This window comes from Silurus meridionalis, chromosome 26 (genome assembly GCF_014805685.1).
Source record: "Silurus meridionalis isolate SWU-2019-XX chromosome 26, ASM1480568v1, whole genome shotgun sequence".
NCBI lineage: Eukaryota > Metazoa > Chordata > Actinopteri > Siluriformes > Siluridae > Silurus > Silurus meridionalis.
The window spans coordinates 13,619,059-13,638,776 of NC_060909.1; the positions used below are offsets into that span (position 1 = coordinate 13,619,059).

The window sequence follows — 19,718 nt, forward strand, 5'->3', positions numbered from 1 at the left end:
CACACAGTTTTCAGTTTGATCTGAAATAACAAATTTGCTAAATTTACCTTTTATTATATGTCATTATTAATAATTAATGATATTCATCTATGTGAAGACACTGGTCATGTTAATGTTCTCATGATAATGATCAACAATAATTTAACAAAGTAGGAAACAGCTATTTTTAGTTTATTTTTGTTGGTGACCCCTGATCTAGAGCATCCTGACCAAGTCCATCACTGTGTGGCTCCACAGTGTGTGAACGCAAGGCCCGGAAAATGCGGGCCAAAACCGCCCAACGCATCACTGACATCCAACTACCTGCCATTGGAACCCTTCACCACAGCAGATGTCTCGCAGAGCTCACAACATCATCTAGGACTCTCACATCCCAGTCACAAACTGTTTAAGCTCCTTCCATCAAAAATGAAATACAGCAGGTTCAGGGCCAAATTGTACTTTTCAACAGTGTCTGCACTTCTCTTTACTGCTATAGCCTTTATATTTATTCACTGTACATATGTATATATAGATATATATATATATATATATATATATATATATATATATATATATATAAAATGCTGTACATATACTTACATATTTATATGCACGTCAATTTGCGTTAACAAAAAAAATGGCAACACAGATTAGGTATGCGGATTATGTCCGAAAAATAAATTTCGATATGAGAATATCCTTAAATACAAGTTATATAAATTACTATATATATTTATTTTACATGTTCTGAAACAGAAACAAACATGAAGTCATGACGTCATTGGCATTACAAGCTTGCGGCTCGGCAAAACATTTCCATGGTAACAGCGGCGCCTCTGATTGGTGGGGATTTCTTTCGGAATTCTGGGTAATGTGGTGTTTCATGGAGAATACAACAATAAAACACTTTTTTTTTTTTTAAAGAAATGAAGTTGCAGTCACGTTGATTCATAGCTCCGGGTGGTAAATATGATTTTGCTATTTTTAAATAGTAAATAACCGAAAGCTTATCATTTATCAAAGCGAATAAAATCCTAGATTTGTGGTCAGAATTCGAGTATGTTAAGTTACTTCCGGAAACAGCTGGATTTGTCAGAATAGAAAGGAAACAGAAGTGGATTTGTTCTTGTGTTTGGAGTTAAGACTAAAGATGAAGGATTTTAGGCGTAATCCAAATGTAGAAACCAGTTCATTTTATAAGAAGCTTTTTTATTATTGTTAATGCTATTATTACAATAATTATTTGATCAGTCAGTGACAGTTGCCACATACAGGATGAGGAAGTGCAGTAAACTGCAGGACTAAATATTATTATTTCTGGTTTTGGTGAGTTTTTGGTGTTGTTTTGGTGGTGCTTGAGAAAAATGCTGCTTGAAATAACTATCTGTAAATCTACAGAATAAAAAAAAAACTTGTCATCTTTACTTTCACTTCCTGGTTTTTAGCTCTGTGCTGCTGCTTCACACACATGAGAGGAAAGCACACATCATGACCACCATGGCTGAAGGTGAGGGGGCTAAAACAGGACGTGAGGATGTCCTGGAGCGCTACGTGACTTTCTACAGCCGTCCATGGAGTGAGGGCAGAATGATGGTGTGTAAAGATGCACAGCTAATGGACCAGGCCAGGCAGGTGGTGTTTACCCAGTGTGAAGCAGCTCACACATTCACACTTCTGCCATTTTACCCAACTGTGATCGACATCATCAACACAAACACCAACATCAACATAAGCCCCACCAGTGTGCTTCAGCGCCTGAGCAAAGCCTTCGAGGTGCTCGAGCTGTTCTGCGTCAACCTGTTCCTCTTTCCTTGGAAAAAAGAGTTTAAAACACTGAAGGTGAGAGTAAAGTGTCACACACGAACATACACACACTTCCTGTTTCTGTCATTCATATTTATAATCCACAGTTTGAACATTCTACACTGCACTGACTTCAGTTTACTGAACTGAAAATACACTTTTAAACTCATTGTTAATCTTAAACTAATAAACAATAAAATAGTAACAATAATAAATAATAATACTCAGTAGTGTTAGAACTAATCTTATTCTTTTAATCTTATATTATTGAAATATATCAAATCTAAAAGTGTAGATCAAATATTCTGAAAATACTGTTTCATAACAAAATCCTGTTTTGAGGCAATAGTGTTAATTTATAAAACATAATAAATTAGACTTAATTATCTTATTAATATAAGATCACATTATGGAAATGATTAGTCATATACAATTTTCTATAGAAATTAGATTTTAGTAATCTTTCTGCAGAAATTATAATTTACAAAACTTCACCTGTGGTTTTAAAATTAAATATAATAATACATAATAATATACATTATATAATATTTTATGATTTAAATGCTTTTAAAATGTAAAAACTTTTGTTTAATACTTTAAAAAAAAATACGTAAAAAAAAATATATATATATATATATATATATATACATATATATATATATATATATATATATATATATATATATATATATATGTGTGTGTGTGTGTGTGTGTGTGTGTGTGTGTGTGTGTGTGTGTGTGTGTCATATCAATTAATTAAGCTCTGTATTCTGACTTTGGGGCACTCCCCCAGTTGAGTATAGCTTGTAATTTTTAAAAGTTGGATATTGAGTATTGAGTTTTAATTTAAATGAATTTCTTGTCTTACAGAAATTCACTGGTCATTTTGTTTACTACATCAAAGCAGTTCTGCCACTGCACACAACTTGGAGTATTCTCCAAAGCATCGGTTATGATTCTGAAACTGACACTGAGTATAAAATCTCTGACAACCCAGACCCAAAACAGGCTAAGGAAATGGGCTTTGATCTTTTTCTTGCCCGGATTGAATGTGAACATCTGATTCAGATAACAAGCCAGACATCTCATGCTGAATGCCTGGAGATAATAAAAAAACGACATTCTGCCGTGACTCCTCAGGAGGAACCGGAGCTCATTAACACCCCAAACGGGGTTCTGGAGGAAGATGGAGAACCAAAAACCAACTTACTTTTAAATCCTGAACCTAGTTTAAAACCAGTAGATCAGGAAATAAACCAGCATCAAACCTCAGAGCGTGGATCATTCCTTAGTGAAGATAAGTCTATCCTGGAGATGCAGAAGGATTACCCAGATCTCACATTTAGACAGCGGCCCATCTTTAAAACCTCGTCTGCCAGGGGGAAGCACCCCCAAGAAAAAGACATGAAGCTCAGCCGTGAAATGAGCAGCTCTCAGTCCATCGCAAAAAACACTGAAGTTTCAAAATTTGCTCTAGAACCTAATTCCTCAGTAGAAAAGCAGCTACATGTTGGAGCCGAGTCACACATTTCGGGGATAAACCGCAATGAGGACGGCTCCCTGGGAGACCTTGCTGAGAAGATGGACAAGCTGAAGCTGATAGAGTTCCCTGGCGAGGAGCCTCTAAAGTGTCCGATAGAGGAGACAGCACAGGGTGATAAGAACGAGAAAATCCCAATCCTCTGCAGCCCCTCACACGAATCCATCTGTAACATCACTGACTGCAGCAGCTGTTCTTCCTCAGAACAACTCCAGCAGCATCACAACATCACAGAGCCACCACAGTCCTTTTACATCCCCAACCGTGTGAGCAGTTCTGCTATTGAGCCCCATGTAGAGCATGAGGAGAACAACTATGTATGCTGCAAAGCAGGAGCTGACCCTGTTCTTCACCACACACCAGAGATCTGAGGATCCTGATCATCAGAACAAACTGGCTTACTTCTACAAATCACACACACACACAATAATTCTTAACACTGTGATAGTCACTCAGGTCAAAGTGTGCTTTATACATTGAATGTAAGTCATGCTAGGATGATTTCTTTAAGACAAGTTGAAATAACAAATTATTATTTTAAAGAGCATGTTTTTAGGGTAGTGGTAGCTCAGTGGTTTAGGTGCTGGGTTACTGATCGGATGGTTGGGGGTTCAAGCCCCGGTATCACCAAGCTGCCACTCTTGGGCCTTTGAGCAAGGCCCTTAACACTCTGTGCTCCAGGGGCCAACCCTGCTCTCTGACCCCAGCCTCTGAGCAAGCTGGGATATGCGAAGAACGAATTTCACTATGCTGTAATGTATATGTGACAAACAACGATAGATATCCTATCTAATATGCTGTAGAAAAACACAAATGTGTCCTGAATTTTGTAATAAAATAACTTTAAAATGGTATAGAGAGGCACTTTGTGGGATACACAAACACAAACTGCAAAGCACCTGCAGTTATATTTTTATTATTGTTTGTTTGATTAAATAAGCAATAAAACATGAAAGTTTAATAGCAACTTTGACCGTGTTGTTTTGTCAGTTATGTAATGTAATGGTGACCCCAACTAAGGATTTACATAGTCGAATATCAAGTCTTGCATATAGTCAAATCGTGTGCGTGTGTGTGTGTGTGTGTGTGTGTGATCAATAAACTTAAAAAATAACAAATAAATTTCTGCAGACACGTGTTTTGCATTTCACATTATTTAAATTTCACGTTGGCTAAATTGCCTGTGCGAGTGTGCTCTAATACAGTGCAACATTGAAGCACCAAAAAAAATAATGAAAATGTACAAAAATTTTAATGTACAGAATTTAATTTGTACATAATATTTCAGACATTGTTAAATATTTACTGCAAAGATGTGTGTGAGTGCCTGTGTCGGTCATGGATCATGGAAAGTAAAAACACAGTGGGTGGGGGGTTGATTGGATTTATTCATTCATATTAAAAATATTAATTAAAAGCTTCTTTCTTTCACATTTTATTTTTAGCATTGTCATAATAGAATGTATATTAACTTATTTGGAAACAGCCAGTAGTTCTATGTGAAATCAGACATTGAGCACCCCCATATAACCAAAATGGTATGATCCTCCTTTCATAAAACCTCTGCAAAGATTCAACTGTGAGGTTGGTAGTCGAATCAGGCTCCTCCTATCGAAGCATTGAATCTTTGACTATTCAGGGTCACCCCTAGTCTAATGTAAAAGCTGTGCTAGAAATTGTACATAAAGTCTCTGCCATGTAATTTATAATAATATGAAGTGATTGGTTAACTTGTGATTGGTCCATAAACTGTAGTTAGTTTGTTTTTTTTATTCAAGAAATCCTTTCTCTAAGGTGAAGGGCTACAGAAGCTGATTCGTATGTTTCATTAGCACTATGTTTTTGTATTAAGCACATTGTTATTTAAGACTGAAAAAACGGACCAACTCTATTTGTTTTCCTCTGCACAAGACTCTGTAAAGTTCTGAACATCTGATTAGAATGTAAAACTATAATGATCTTTTTTTCACCTGGTAAATCAGAGGTGTCAAACACATGACCAAATCATTCTTCTTTTTGAAACAATTGTTCACTTATAACTGAATTGAAGTTTTTTTTTTTTTGTTACTACACTTGGGAAAGCAATAATATGCAAACTAAAAACTCACAGCAATAATTGAGGTGGGTGGAAGCTCATCACTTCCAGGTTTAGCAGAATGGAACTGTGTTAGATAGTTCAGTCTAATGGGTTTAAAACTACAAATAAGAGGATTCTTTATAAGCCATACCAATTATTATTAAAGTAAAGAAATTCAGCATTAATGAATGGACATTCAGTGTCCTCCAGATGAGGATGGGTTCCCTGTTGTGTGTGTGGTTCCTCTCAAGGTTTTTTCATTCTAGCTTCTCAGTGAGTTTGTTGATGCCACTGGATTCTCTGGCTTACTTACAAACATATAGGTACTAATGTATTTATTTAAAATTTGTATCCCTAATTTTGTTGTATTTATTTGTGTAAAGCTATTTTTGACCATTTCCATTGTATAGCACATTTAACACAAAATTTAATTGAAAATGTATTTAAATCACACGGTTTACATTCAGGAGTCATAACCTACTAAACCATGTCAGCATATATTGAGGTTATTACCTACACTCCTCCTCAATCCACCTGACTCAAATGTTCCTGTACCCTACACATCGAGTGTTTCTAGTCAGACCCAATATGCTGCCTGAAATGAGTTTCACACCGCTGAGTTGTTTGAACAAGTAAAGGACAGCTGTTTTGTTTGTGTGTGTGTGTGTGTGTGTGTGTGTGTTAATGCTTTTGTGCCTTACTGATGCGGAATCAAAGCAGATTTTGCACCTGCGTGACGTGTAATGTGTGAACATTTATGTAAAATGTATTTATGTTTGTGTTTACCATGTGCCAGAGGTGGCAAAAGTACACACATCCTTTACTTAAGTAGAAGTACAGATACTCATGTTTTAAAATACTCAGGTAAAAGTTAAAGTACTGATTATACCTTTTTACTTAATGAAAGTAAAGAAGTCTTGGCTCTGACATGTACTTAAGTAAAAAGTAGTTATTACTTCTACCAGTTTTAGCTGTTAACTGGACCTCACATCATATTAATATTTGACAGACAGACAGACAGATAGAACTTTGTCATTGCATAGTACAGGTACACAGCAACGAAATGCAGTTTGGCAAGTGCAAAAAGTAGCAATCGTGCAAATAGTGCAGCATATGTAAAAAAGCATATGTACAGTGATTAAATATAAAGGCTATAACAGTGCAGAGATGTGTGGACATCATTAAGAGCCTTTGCTATGTTTCCACACAGACAGCTAATGAGAAAGTGCACCTCTTCAAGTCAAGAAGCTTTATATATATATATATATATATATATATATATATATATATATATATATATATATATATATATATATATATATATAGACATTTTACAGATTTGAATGAGGTTTTGTTTTTATCTGTACGATCAATAAAGACAGTAATTTATGTTCGTTTCGCCATTATGAGGGAAAAACCCACAAAACGCCACCCAGAGGGTAAATTGTGTAAATCATGGCGGATTTGGTGTTTGATTTGAGACTTGGCGCAGAAATAAAACAAAAGTTTACTGATTAAAAATATTTTTCGGTGGAGTTTATTTATTTATTTTATATCTAAGTAAAGAAGGGACGTTGTGAATAAGTGTATGTTTTGCTGAAGGTTTTAATTTCGCCTCTTTTATATTTAGTTATTTATTTATGTATTTACATTTTTTTTTTTTAAATAAAAATGGTAAAAACAGAAATGCGCGCTGAATTGATAGCGTTAATAACATCTAGTGCACAATCATCCACATTAACCCCAAACTTCTTACTGCCTTCTGCCCTGCTGATTCTTATCTTCATAAAGAGTGAGAGTCAGGACTTTATACACCAGCGGATTGAAAAAGACACGCAATGACAGGAAAGCGGTTGTTCGGCTGAAATCGGCGCGCAGTGAAAATAAAAAAAATATATTTCACCAAATCAGTGGATTAAAACTAAAGTAACGAACCTGTTTTAAAAATGTAAGAAGTAAAAAGTACAGATATTTGTGTAAAAATGTAATGAGTAAAAGTAAAAAGTTGTCTGAAAAATAAATAGTGGAGTAAAATACTGATACCAGAAAAATCTACTTAAGTACAGTAACAAAGTATTTGTACTCCGTTACTTCCCTCCTCTGCCATGTGCAAGCAACCAATTACAAAAAGTAATACAAATAATAATATTGTGATAAAATATCAGATGATAACATTTTATTTGTCTCACATAAACTGTACGGTACGACAGTGAAATGTTTTTGTGGCGTCTAATTGTCAGCACATTAATTATTTTGGATAAAGTAAATATTTTAGTAAATAAAAAAAGTTATTTACAAATTAAATTTTGTACTGTAATTGTATACTCAATTACAAAGGGCATGGCAATTTGCATGTTTTCAACTTGTTTAATAAAATTTCTTAAACAACAGTAAAAGTACAAACAGTCTCGTCCACAAAACAAAACAAAAAAGTTTTTTTGTATAAATCGAAATAACAGTAAAATTTATGAAAATGTTACACAGCTCTTGTAATGAAGGTCATATTTATGGAATGATTTGTGATTTACCAATTGATATACAAGTTAGGTAAATAAATAATAACATAAAAGTAAAGTTCAGTTTAGCTAAAACTGTTGAAGCGTTACAGCACTTACAGCACTAAGCTCAGCTCACTAACACACACCTCAACCACATACCTCTGTGTGTGTGTGTGTGTGTGTGTGTGTGTGTGTGTTTTGAAGGGATGCAACTGGCAAAAAATTAAATGTATTGATATAAGAATTCTCTTATAATAAATATGAAATGTTTTTTATTATAGTTATTATAAAACAAAATAATAATGTCTATATAACAATTGGTAAAGTCTTTTAGACAAACATTTGATGCATTGATTCACTGTCATTCTAAATATATATAATCCCGAAATCTTTTATTTTTTTTATAATTATGTTTAATAATGAACCAAACACACACACACACACACACACACACACACACACACACACACACACACACACACTTGATGTTAAAACAGGTCAGGAAACACACACAGCCTGATCAAATTCTGTCACTGGAACAAAATATTTTTATGAAACCTTTCGCTTTATGAAGCCCGAGATACAGTGAAGATCTTCTCTCTGTGTTCCTCATACTGATGGAGCATCTTCTGAAGGTCATGATCAGCTGGGATCACCTGCACACACAGACACAGTGTCCTTCACAATTTCAGTGATATAATAGTGTCAGCCTGTCTTTCTGGCTGGCTGTCTTTGGTACATTTCTGTCAGAGTTTAAAGGTGTTTTGCAAGGGAAATGTATTTAAATTTAAAGGCAAGACATTATGGGTTTAAATAGAAAATTCCAGGTGGCCTGAATTCATGATATTCATACACCTGTAAAAATTACAGGTAAAAAAATATATTATAAAGCTAAATGTATTAAAAACATTTAACTGAAATATTTGTAATTTGTATTTGTAATGATAACAATTAACTTTAATAATAATGTAATATAATAATAATACAATAAATATCTTAATAAAAGAAACATATTTACAAGAACGGGAGCAGGAACTTTAAATGAGGTTTGATTTATCAGCCAGTCTTCATGCAGATGATGAAGAGTCTCCAGGTACTCCTGAACATCACACAGACACACACGATTAAATTCAATATCACACTGCAAACAAAGGCAACTAAGCCAAATTAATAAATACACAAGAGAAGAATGAAGAGTTTTTCAGTCATACCAGTGGAATGACTTTTTCTTCTTCTCTGCATCTCTGCTTAAGACGATCCAAACACTTTTGAGGAGTTGTCTGCAGGTAAACTGCAGCACACAAAGCATGAACACACAAAACAGGGAGAACACAGCAAGTATGTTTAAGAGACAAGTAAAACATTGTCCCAAAGCAGAGATAAAGAAGGTAAAAATATATATTTATAAGTGTTTCCCTTATAAGTTTATCCTTAACAAGCAAGCCAATTTAACATTTTACTCAATTATTTTTAACTTCTTGTTTCTTTGGTATTTACAGAACTACTAAAGCCTGGTATTGGTATAAGAATTACACAGGTTTATCAAAATATAAATGAGAAGCAGCTCAACGACTTCATGGCCAAAGTGCTAAAACCAACAATTAGCAGCAATGAGAATAAATACAATGTTGCATTTTACTAGTTAACACTAGAGGTCTGATCCTGACTACTGCACCTTTAAGATCAGATTTTTTTTCCTTAATTAGCTGTATATATCATGTTTATACAGGTTACTGAAGTCAGAAACCACATCCACATTATCATCACTAAAATATTAGATTTTAATTTTAAACTCACCAATCAGATCTACAGGTATATAAATGTTACTGATGATCCACTCGAACCACTCGCTCAGGACAACATAATCCACTTCAGGCATCTTCCCACTGTTTATACAGCACACACACACACACACACACACACACACACACACACACACACACACACACACACACACACACATACACACACACACACACACTTTTTTTCCAGACTGTCTTATAATAATAATCTAACACACACATTCACACACAATTGTCTAGTATAATTACTGTGCCTCAATATCAGCTACTGTTTTCTTTCACATTTGTACACAAACAAAGTAAAATGTCAGGTAAAACAACATAATTATTTAATATACAAAGGAAAATGAATAATAAAATTAAATAAAAAAATATATAACTCAAATAAAGAATTCTGTTTTATAGATAAACTTTAAATTAATTACCTTTTATACAGATTTTCCACGAATATGTATTTTGCGCTATACAGAGATCTTTCCATCATCCTGACTGGTGCTGTCTATGCAAAGAAAATATAAATATTAATACATTTTTTACAGCAGATATAACAGTATTAACAAGAGACAGTGACTTTACACCCACACACATGAGTGAGGAAATAAAGTGATCATTAAAGATGTTAAACAGGGATGAAGCATACTATTTTAGACAGGTGATGGTCGAGGACAGTGAGCTGGATGTAAGTCTGCAGTGTAAGACCCCACCTTACCGGGTCCTCATACATCAGTGCCTGCAGGAGAACACACACACAACAACCTCTTCTCAGTCATCATCATCATCATCATCATCAATACCATACATTATCTCTAAACAGGAATAGTATGGATGGTAATCATAAGTATAGTGGAATTATCCATTATTAATAATTAATAATAGATGTTTTTACAACATTTAATTAAGTCACTGTACAACATGACATCTGTTTATGATTAAAAATAAATAAATACATATATACATACCAAATAAGAAAGATTTATAATTTTATATGTTTTAACACTGCCATGTAAAGAAATATCTATAAAGAATAATTTCTAGTACTTACTAGGGGATTATGTCCTTGAACATTTCTCCATTTGGAAACTGGCTCAGTCAGAACCTGAAAGAGTCACATTTACAGCAAAATATGTAAACTAGAACAAAAACACTCACAAGCTTACATGGTCCTCTCTCACACCTTGACCCCTCACCTGCCACTCTGTCCCACTATGAACCCTCACCTTAACTTCTGTCCCACTCCGAGCCATCCCCTTTCTCACCTATTATTGTTTTAGTAGTTAAAGAAAGTGGTTAGTACTGCCATGTCCCACGTGCCATTTCCTTATAAATCAGTGTAATATTTATGCATTAGTGTAATTTTTCTGTTAATCCCTAACACACTGATTGTCTCTCTTTACAGCAGTAAAGACAGGTGGACTGATCTCAGACAGACTGTAATCAGCATTATGCTGTGCCAGTATCATGGCTTCAGACAAATGTTTCTGTTTAGTCCCTCAGGAGCTGTGTGGGAATGTCAGACTTTCGAATTTAAAAGAGCAAACTTTCCAATCTGCTACATCTGATGCCTGTGATTAAAATATTTTTCTTATACTGCACCTCTTCCTGCTGAACTCTTTGCACTCCTTTGGTTTTTTTTTGGTTTTTTTAACAGCAACAAACCCAGGTAAAGTGAGACGGCTGTGGTAAGATTGGGATTTATTTAAAACTCTCCAGCATCTCCACCCGCTTTTAGTGTTTGTTTAGTGTTTCTTACATTAATGTTGCTGGTTTTGCTGAAATACTCCAGACATGTTGTTTTTCCACTTGCAATGTTCCCCTCAATGCAAATCTAAAAAAAATAATAATAATAATAATACAACAAATACAACAGTTTTTTAATGTGCCCAAACTGAGAGACACTTTAACTTCAACACCACCATGAGGTCTTATTTAAACACATACATGCTCATGGTAAGAACATTTACACTGAGATACTGAAGTGTGCATGAATTATTTCTTCTGGGACATGTAACAATACAGAAGAGTTTCTTTAAAAAAGATACATTTAGAATTATACTGTTTTTATCTATATTCCTAAATTAGTGAATTCATATATTTGTACAGCACAGAAGCTGTAGGACCAAACTCATAAGTCAGATCATAAATGTTGCAGTTATTCTGTCTGTCTCAAAATAACTGTCTGTAACTGATGATGAAAGTCTGAATGAATTCACAAATTTACATCAGCTGCTTTATGAGTTTAAGAAAACGATTACAGATTTTCTAATACAAATGACAATGACAGTGATGATGAGGAGAAGGATGATGATGAGATCTGATCCTGTCTGTCAGGATTCTTTGTAAAGGCATGTGCTTCAAAACTATTTACTTCCTGTAAGCTAATATTATGCAAATATTGACAAATGAGATGCCTCTGAAAATAAACGAAAGGAATATTACCAGTACTACTATTATTATATCCAAGATAAACTTACCACTGGTTTCTTGTCCTCACCATCACGGACCAGTTTACCTTGAGAAGACGACAACACAATAAAACAAGCTGAACTTGAAAGTATTAAGAAAGAAAGCAAATATAAAGCACAAACACCAAGCCTTAAACCAAGCAGGAGATAAAAACCACACGTCAATAAATAAAGGGTTCAAATATAAAACAAATAAACATAAAACTGACTCATACAGAGAGCAGAATAAGGAGAGAACAATGGACATATGTTAATGACAACAACACAAATAAAATGAAGACCTCATTCAGTATTTTTCTGGAACTATGTTTTAATAAATGATCTGATCATAATACTAATATAGGATGTTATTATTAATTTTAATAAGTGAATATGACAGTTAATGCAGATAAACAGAAGAGAGGGGAAATAAAAGATGATTACAATGTCTACTGTAAAAGCTCTATAAAATAAATGTCTATATTTTGTTATAAAATAAAAATAATGACAAAGTAGTAATAATAATAATAATAATAATAATAATAATAATAATAATAATAATGATAATAATAATAATATTCACCTGCCCTAAACTGTTTGTTGGTCTGACATCCGCGCGTGACTCTCTGATTTCTGTCCGCAGGATTTCGGAATAATGTCTTAAACACATTCACGACTGCAGTTTTGGACCCAAAAGGACTAAAAGTCGCTCCGAGTCTGTTCCCCAGCCCGATCATCTCTTAACATTACAGCAAAACTACTGCATGGCAGCGATTAAAGAGACATCACGTGACAGCACACTTCCGGGTTGTGAGTCGCGTATCAACGTCAGACGTAAACCCCGATACATCATACGTGTGCGACGAAGACATGAACCCAAATATATGTCTTATTCTGTACTTTATACACTTTTTTAAAGCAATAATACGTTTATATTATAAACTTTAATATATATTTAAAAATTCCAGAAATAATATTGTTTAATTATTGAATGATGAATATTTTAATTATTAAATTATGAACATGTTCCAGTGTGTGAAGGTAAAAGAAAAGAAAATTGTTCATCATGCTAATCATATGTTCATTATGTGCATGGTCCCAGCCTCATTTCATTTCATTTATTTTTTATTTGTATAGCGCTTTTAACAATGGACATTGTCTCAAATCAGATTTACAGAGTTAAAAATTTTATTAAATTGTATAAAAGAATGTATGTTTTTGTCCCAATACATTTGTTTCTTATAATTTTATGTTTGTCTTTAATGAGTGAGCCAGTGGTGACTGTGGCAACAAAAAACTCCTTAAGATGTCATGAGAAAGAAACCTTAAGAGTAACCAGACTCAAAATGAAATGCATCCTCATCTGGGAAGCACCAAATGTCCATTTATTACAGTGCTATTATTGTTAAGGTGTTCTGTTCAGTGATAGGCACTTAAACACAGAACTGTTCATGCAAACTGCGGTCCTAAGCCATTGTAGAGGCTGTTGATAATAATTACAGTTCAAATCCATCCTCAAAATTCTTGAGTTGCTCAGTAACTCCATGAATCTTAATGCTGTGGATGTGGAACCATCAGAAAGAAAACTTAATCCAGAAAGAAAATTTTTATTACGAAGAGAAGAAAGAGACAGGAACACTGGTCACTGGTATCTCCTTGTTTCATAAATGTTTACAGTGATCATGGTGCATTTAGGGACTTCGGTGACCCTAGCTATGGCAACTGAACTAATAGGGAGAGACGGTAACAAAGACATCATCTCTGGGATGAGACACGCCCCACCACACCACCATAGTCAACATACCTGAGTAAACCCGTGAGAGTGGGGGGATGACAGCATCCAAACATCCCAGTTCACCAAAACATTTTATATCCATCATATCTCCAGGATGGCTCCTTCACCTAAGAAAAAATTACTGACAAAAGGCTTGACTAAATATGTTTTTGAGACTGTGTTTGAGTCTCAAACAGTAATTAGAAGTCTGTTGCTTAACTGTGGAGCTTTGTAGGAGAAAGCTCTGCCCCCTGCTGTAGTCTTTATTATTTGGGTTTCTACAAATAGCCTGCATCTTTTGATCAAAGCAGGCATGGTGGATCATAACTGAAGTTTACTTATGCACTTACTAGAACGTTCAGACAGAAAGGCATTATAACAGTCCAATGTGGATGTAATGAAAGCATTAACTAGTATTTCACCATACTGTAATGACATCATATTTCTTATTTTAGTGATATTTATAAGATAAAAAAGGCAATCCTGGTAATCTATCTACATGAGCCTCAAAGGAAGTCTTAAGTGATTACTGATATATTTTGTGTTTGAACAGACTTTGCTGATGATCAGTGATAGTAGCACAGAAACAAGATTGTCAAAGATAAACTTTCTATTCTGGTTATTGCTTACAGTCCATTTTTTAGGTGAGAGGAAGTTTAACTCACACACACACACACACACATGCACACGCACACACACACGCACACTGACTGACAGTTTTTAGACATAAAAATCTAAAAGTCTATGTGAGTATTATTTATTTTACATTTCAGAAGTGTTTTGTGTATGCATTTTATAAGTTTATGGCTTTCATTACAAATCTACACAGCAACTATCTGACATTCATCAGCTGCACTGTACATGTTTGGCTATATTTAGATCAGTGCCTCATTTCCTGCTTTTAGTTGATGAACTAGAATACAGAGAAGAAAACATGTCAGAAATGCACTATATATATAGAGTCATGAACTATATAAGTTTTGCAATCTGCATTTGCATTTTGCATTGCCACAGTGTTTTTAGTTTTGTGCATAATAACTAAACATTCTTACCAGTGGTCATGGTGTAACTTGAAATGCGCATAAGAGTGTGGGTGGGTGTTTGGGTGTATGTTGTGTATGTGTTGCATAATAGTTATTTCTTCACACTGCTGAATGAGAAGGATGTCAAACCTGCAGCAGTGATATTTCATGTTTTAGTTGTTTCCTTTATTTTCTGGTCAGGAAGTAGCAGTGTTTTGTTTTAACGGCTGGTAAAAAAGAAAGAAAGAAAGAAAGAAAGAAAGAAAGAAAGAAAGAAAGAAAGAAAGAAAGAAAGAAAGACATGAGAGAGAGATGGCAGAGAATCAAAGCTTCATAGAGGTCGATAAGGCTTTCCTAAAGTCCAAACGAGGTTTACTGAAAATAGCAGAACTGGTAAGAAAACAACTGATCTTTATTTTACATACTTTCACAAAGTCACTACAAAATAACTTTGTTTATGTCACATTCAAAGGTATAGGATTATAAATAGGATTTCATTGTGTTAAAATGTGTTTATAATAATAATCAGAAGAAGAACAAGGACAAGAAAATAGCAACAAGACATAATGATTACTTTTACATTCAGTGTTCAATGGTGTGTGAATCTGTTGCAACTAACATACTAGCAGCTGTTGCAACCTTACAAGTTTTTTTTTTTTCGTCCTTTGAAGTCAATAGTTGAAAACCGTAAACGGTATTGTTTTATAATTAAACTGCAAAGATGTGTAAACTGTCCTGAGCTGGGACACTTTGTTACAGATTTGCCTCAAACTGATTGAGCGTTGACAATGGAAAATCCTTCCAGAAACATTTAAATAAAATAAAAGTGTATTAGATATAAAGAATGTTTGGTTCACTGTTAGTGTTCACAGGGAAAAAAAAAACTATTCGTTTTATCTATTCATCACTCTCTTTTCAGGTGGTTCTGTTTGTGGCATTTGTGTGTTTCACTGTGGCATCACGGCCTCCCTACATCTCAGCTACATGTTTGGAGTTCATCATCACACTGGCTCTGCTCATCCTTTACTTTCTGAAACTTCACAAATCACTCACCTTCTTTTTCTGGCCATTGATTGTGAGTCATAACCATGTACCAAACACTAGCCAAATTCTTATTATGATTCATGCAGAACTCTACACTACATGCATTGGGTGTTGTGGGTGTGTAGAGCATAACCTTCATATTGATAAGAATGTGTTTTATATTTTACTAAGAAAACTAAGTAGATGTAAATCCAAAGGTTTTAAAACTTGATGATGAATTTCTTGATCAACTGTTACAATAATAATTTGATTATTTTGTTTACAGGACGTTTTTAACTCCTTCTTTGCTGCATTGTTCTTGTGTATTATCAGCCTTGTGGCTGTGTCCACATTCACTACCAAGGGCACTTTGGTGGGAGGGGTAAGTATCCCAGTTTATTAAGACTACAGCTCTGATTATATACTGTGTTTCATAAGTATGAAATATTTTACAGTATTGTTGTACAAATATAACTTTCAATAAAAGTATTTTCTCTTTAGAAATGCAATTTATTTTTAAACATGGGTTAAAAAATGATGGAAAGTAAGAATTTGCATGATCATTTAATTTATTGTATTTATTTAATTTATTTATATCTAACTTAAAATAAACAAATCTCCTCAAAACCATAAATGAGTAACAGTTAAATGGTTTAAAATGTAGGCAGAGTTGTGCGATGGTTTAGAAGTTGGATTGTGTCAGAAGTGCTATTAAATAAGTGATAAGTGGTGCTATGAGAGAGATTGTGGGTAGGGTACAGGTGTGGTTAATTAATTTTCTACCTTTATTCAAAAACGTGATGTTTTAAATTATTAATATACCTTAAATATACTCATATCTAAGTGCCGGTCCCAAGCCAGGATAAATAGGGAGGGTTGCGTTAGAAAGGCATCCAGCGTAAAAACATGTGCCGAATCAAACATGCGGATGATCCGCTGTGGCGACCCCTAATGGGAGAAGCAGAAAGAAAGTTTAGTTTATACAGTACTCATATTTAAATGTGAATTTGATTGTTTTCACATTGTTGCTTTGATTAGCTATTTTAATCATAAAATAAATAAAGATTTCTGACCTGTAACACTCAAGAAAAGTACAAATACTCCAAAATGTTACTTAAATAATAACTATAGTTACTGATTTTATTTATTTACAAAAAAGTGAACTGAAATATGTCATATTGTAGGTTCTTTAAAGTAGCCACCTTTTGCTTAGATTACTGCTTTGCACACTCTTGGCATTCTCTTGATGCCTACTTTAAAGAACCTAGAATATGACATATTTTAAGTTCACTTTTTTTGTTATGTATATAAGTCCACATGTGTTAATTCATAATTTTGATGCCTTCAGTGTGACTATACAATTTTCATAGTCATGAAAATAAAGAAAACTCTTTGAATGAGAAGGTGTGTCCAAACTTGGTCTGTACTGTATATATAATATATATATATATATATATATATATATATATATATATATATATATATATATATATATATATATACAGTTGTGTTCAAAATTATTAAACCCCCAATGCTGTAAATGGTTTTAGGGAATTTAGTTCAATTAGTTTTGTAATACAGTAGTAAATGTTTCTTTTGTGAATTCTTCATTGACATAATTATTCAACCCCTTAAAGACTACCACTCTGAAGAACAGAGGTTCAATGAAGTGTTTTCAATCAGGTATTGAAAACACCTGTGGATATCAGGGAGCAGCAATAAAGCCTAATAAGCACCAATTAGGCAGCTTTAAAATGACTGTGATACTCAGCTCCTTCTAGACATTTACTGGTGTGGTTACAAACATGGTGAGGTCAAGAGAATGGTCCAGGAAGACAAGAGAACAGGTGATTACTCTTCACAGGAAGGGCAATGGCTATAAGAAGATTGCAAAGATGTTAAACATACCAAGAGACACCATAGGAAGCATCATTCGCAAATTCAAGGCAAAGGGCACTGTTGAAACGCTACCTGGTCGTGGCAGAAAGAAGATGCTGACTTCGACTGCTGTGCGCTACCTGAAGCGTAGAGTGGAGAAAAGTCCCCGTGTGACTGCTGAGGAACTGAGAAAAGATTTGTCAGATGTGGGTACTGAAGTTTCTGCTCAGACAATACGGCGCACCCTGCGTAATGAAGGCCTCCATGCCAGAACTCCCAGGCGCACCCCCTTGCTGTCCCCAAAGAATAAGAAGAGTCGACTGCAGTATGCCAAAAGTCATGTGGACAAACCACAGAAGTTTTGGGATAGTGTTCTGTGGACTGATGAAACAAAATTAGAACTGTTTGGGCCCATGGATCAACGCTATGTTTGGAGGAGGAAGAACAAGGCCTATGAAGAAAAGAACACCTTGCCTACTGTGAAGCATGGCGGGGGGTCAATCATGCTTTGGGGCTGTTTTGCTTCTGCAGGTACTGGGAAGCTTCAGCGTGTGCAAGGTACCATGAATTCTCTTCAGTACCAGGAGATATTGGATGACAATGTGATGCAGTCCGTCACAAACCTGAGGCTTGGAAGACGTTGGACCTTTCAACAGGACAATGATCCCAAGCATACCTCCAAGTCCACTAGAGCATGGTTGCAGATTAAAGGCTGGAACATTTTGAAGTGGCCATCGCAGTCACCAGACTTAAATCCGATTGAGAACCTCTGGTGGGACTTAAAGAAAGCAGTTGCAGTGCGCAAGCCTAAGAATGTGACTGAACTGGAGGCTTTTGCCCATGATGAATGGGCGAAGATACCCGTAGATCGCTGCAAGACACTTGTGTCAAGCTATGCTTCACGTTTAAAAGCTGTTATAACTGTAAAAGGATGTTGTACTAAGTACTAAGATTGAATGTCACTTGGGGGTTGAATAAAACTGATAATGATGTGAGCTCAGAAAAGACATTTGTGGTTATTTCATTATAAATGTTATATTTGTCTGACCTACACGTGCCTCTTTGATTTAATTGTAAGCAGGATGACTGAATGATCATAATCAATGTCAAACCGACCAAAACAATCAATTTCAGTGGGGGTTGAATAATTTTGAACACAACTGTATATATATGATAGATAGATATAGATATAGATTGATTGATTGATTGATTGATTGATTGATTGAGTGTGTGTGTGTGTGTGTGTGTGTGTGTGTGTGTGTGTGTGTGTGTGTAGGTCATGGGTTTGGCGGCTGTAGTATTGTGGTGCGTTGATGGTTATATTGTCTTTAGGAAAATCACCTTCAACCAGACGATGGGATCAACGCCTTAGTAACTCAAATGTTCACCTGCACACTTTACATGCACATGTGTACTAATGCGCCTTTTCTATTAATATATAATACATATGTAATGACTTATGAAATAGAAAAAGACTTCTTTGGCTCGGTTTTTAAACTTTTTGTGGAAAATGTTTGACTTCTAGGTATGTATATCATATAATTAATCTATATTATATGATTTCATTATATAATGTCAAATGTCAAATAAATAGTATAGTTATATTATAAAGCAATATTTATATTCAGTTGGTTTTCATCTTTACAAATTCACTGAGCTTTGCATATGAGTTTTGTTCACTTTTGTAACTTGCTGTTATACACACCCAATAAAAGCGTTAAAACATCTGTAATCAATGTTTCTTATTAACATTATTCATTTGTTTTATGAGTCGATTGAACTCGAAGACTGAAGCTTGTGCAGCTGCGCCGCTTTTTAAAGATGCCCGTTTCCGCTCTCTCTCTCTCTCTCTCTCTCTCTCTCTCTCTCTCTCTCTCT

General features: G+C 34.6%; 3 protein-coding genes across 4 annotated transcripts; 2 read left to right on the plus strand and 1 right to left on the minus strand.

Annotated features, from left to right (window-relative positions):
- Positions 1–817: 817 nt before the first annotated feature.
- Positions 818–3,970, plus strand: si:ch211-189a15.5. 2 transcript variants are annotated; one of them, XM_046840046.1, is made up of 3 exons: positions 818–945; positions 1,428–1,821; positions 2,656–3,970. In XM_046840046.1, exons 2-3 carry the CDS (start codon positions 1,471–1,473, stop codon positions 3,694–3,696), a joined length of 1,392 nt encoding a protein of 463 aa, XP_046696002.1. In that variant the 5' UTR covers positions 818–945; positions 1,428–1,470; the 3' UTR covers positions 3,697–3,970. The 2 variants fall into 2 exon arrangements, with proteins under 2 accessions (XP_046696002.1, XP_046696004.1); XM_046840048.1 differs by lacking the exon at positions 818–945 and adding an exon at positions 976–1,308.
- A 4,185-nt stretch (positions 3,971–8,155) lies between these two features.
- tk2 (thymidine kinase 2) lies at positions 8,156–12,957 on the minus strand. Its single transcript, XM_046840098.1, has 10 exons — positions 12,727–12,957; positions 12,174–12,211; positions 11,453–11,527; positions 10,745–10,798; positions 10,343–10,432; positions 10,128–10,201; positions 9,698–9,786; positions 9,112–9,191; positions 8,919–8,999; positions 8,156–8,556 (listed from the first exon to the last, which is right to left on the minus strand). Exons 1-10 carry the CDS (start codon positions 12,878–12,880, stop codon positions 8,467–8,469), a joined length of 825 nt encoding a protein of 274 aa, XP_046696054.1. The 5' UTR covers positions 12,881–12,957; the 3' UTR covers positions 8,156–8,466.
- A 2,079-nt stretch (positions 12,958–15,036) lies between these two features.
- On the plus strand, positions 15,037–19,572 carry LOC124379658 (chemokine-like factor). Its single transcript, XM_046840102.1, has 4 exons — positions 15,037–15,332; positions 15,859–16,014; positions 16,249–16,344; positions 19,117–19,572. The coding sequence occupies exons 1-4, from the start codon at positions 15,252–15,254 to the stop codon at positions 19,210–19,212; spliced, it is 429 nt and encodes a 142-aa protein (XP_046696058.1). The 5' UTR covers positions 15,037–15,251; the 3' UTR covers positions 19,213–19,572.
- The last annotated feature ends 146 nt before the right edge of the window (positions 19,573–19,718 follow it).

Bases quoted from the DNA above. Each gene is read 5' to 3' on its own strand.
- si:ch211-189a15.5 (XM_046840046.1), top strand. From the start codon at position 1,471: ATGACCACCATGGCTGAAGGTGAGGGGGCTAAAACAGGACGTGAGGAT. The intron at 1,822-2,655 runs GTGAGAGTAAAG...CTTGTCTTACAG, and splicing joins AAGAGTTTAAAACACTGAAG to AAATTCACTGGTCATTTTGT.
- tk2 (XM_046840098.1), bottom strand. From the start codon at position 12,880: ATGATCGGGCTGGGGAACAGACTCGGAGCGACTTTTAGTCCTTTTGGG. The intron at 11,528-12,173 runs GTAAGTTTATCT...TATTTTTTTTAG, and splicing joins GTGAGGACAAGAAACCAGTG to ATTTGCATTGAGGGGAACAT. The intron at 8,557-8,918 runs GTAAATATGTTT...CTGTGTGTGCAG, and splicing joins AAGTTCCTGCTCCCGTTCTT to GTGATCCCAGCTGATCATGA.
- LOC124379658 (XM_046840102.1), top strand. From the start codon at position 15,252: ATGGCAGAGAATCAAAGCTTCATAGAGGTCGATAAGGCTTTCCTAAAG. The intron at 15,333-15,858 runs GTAAGAAAACAA...CTCTCTTTTCAG, and splicing joins TACTGAAAATAGCAGAACTG to GTGGTTCTGTTTGTGGCATT. The intron at 16,015-16,248 runs GTGAGTCATAAC...TTTTGTTTACAG, and splicing joins TCTTTTTCTGGCCATTGATT to GACGTTTTTAACTCCTTCTT.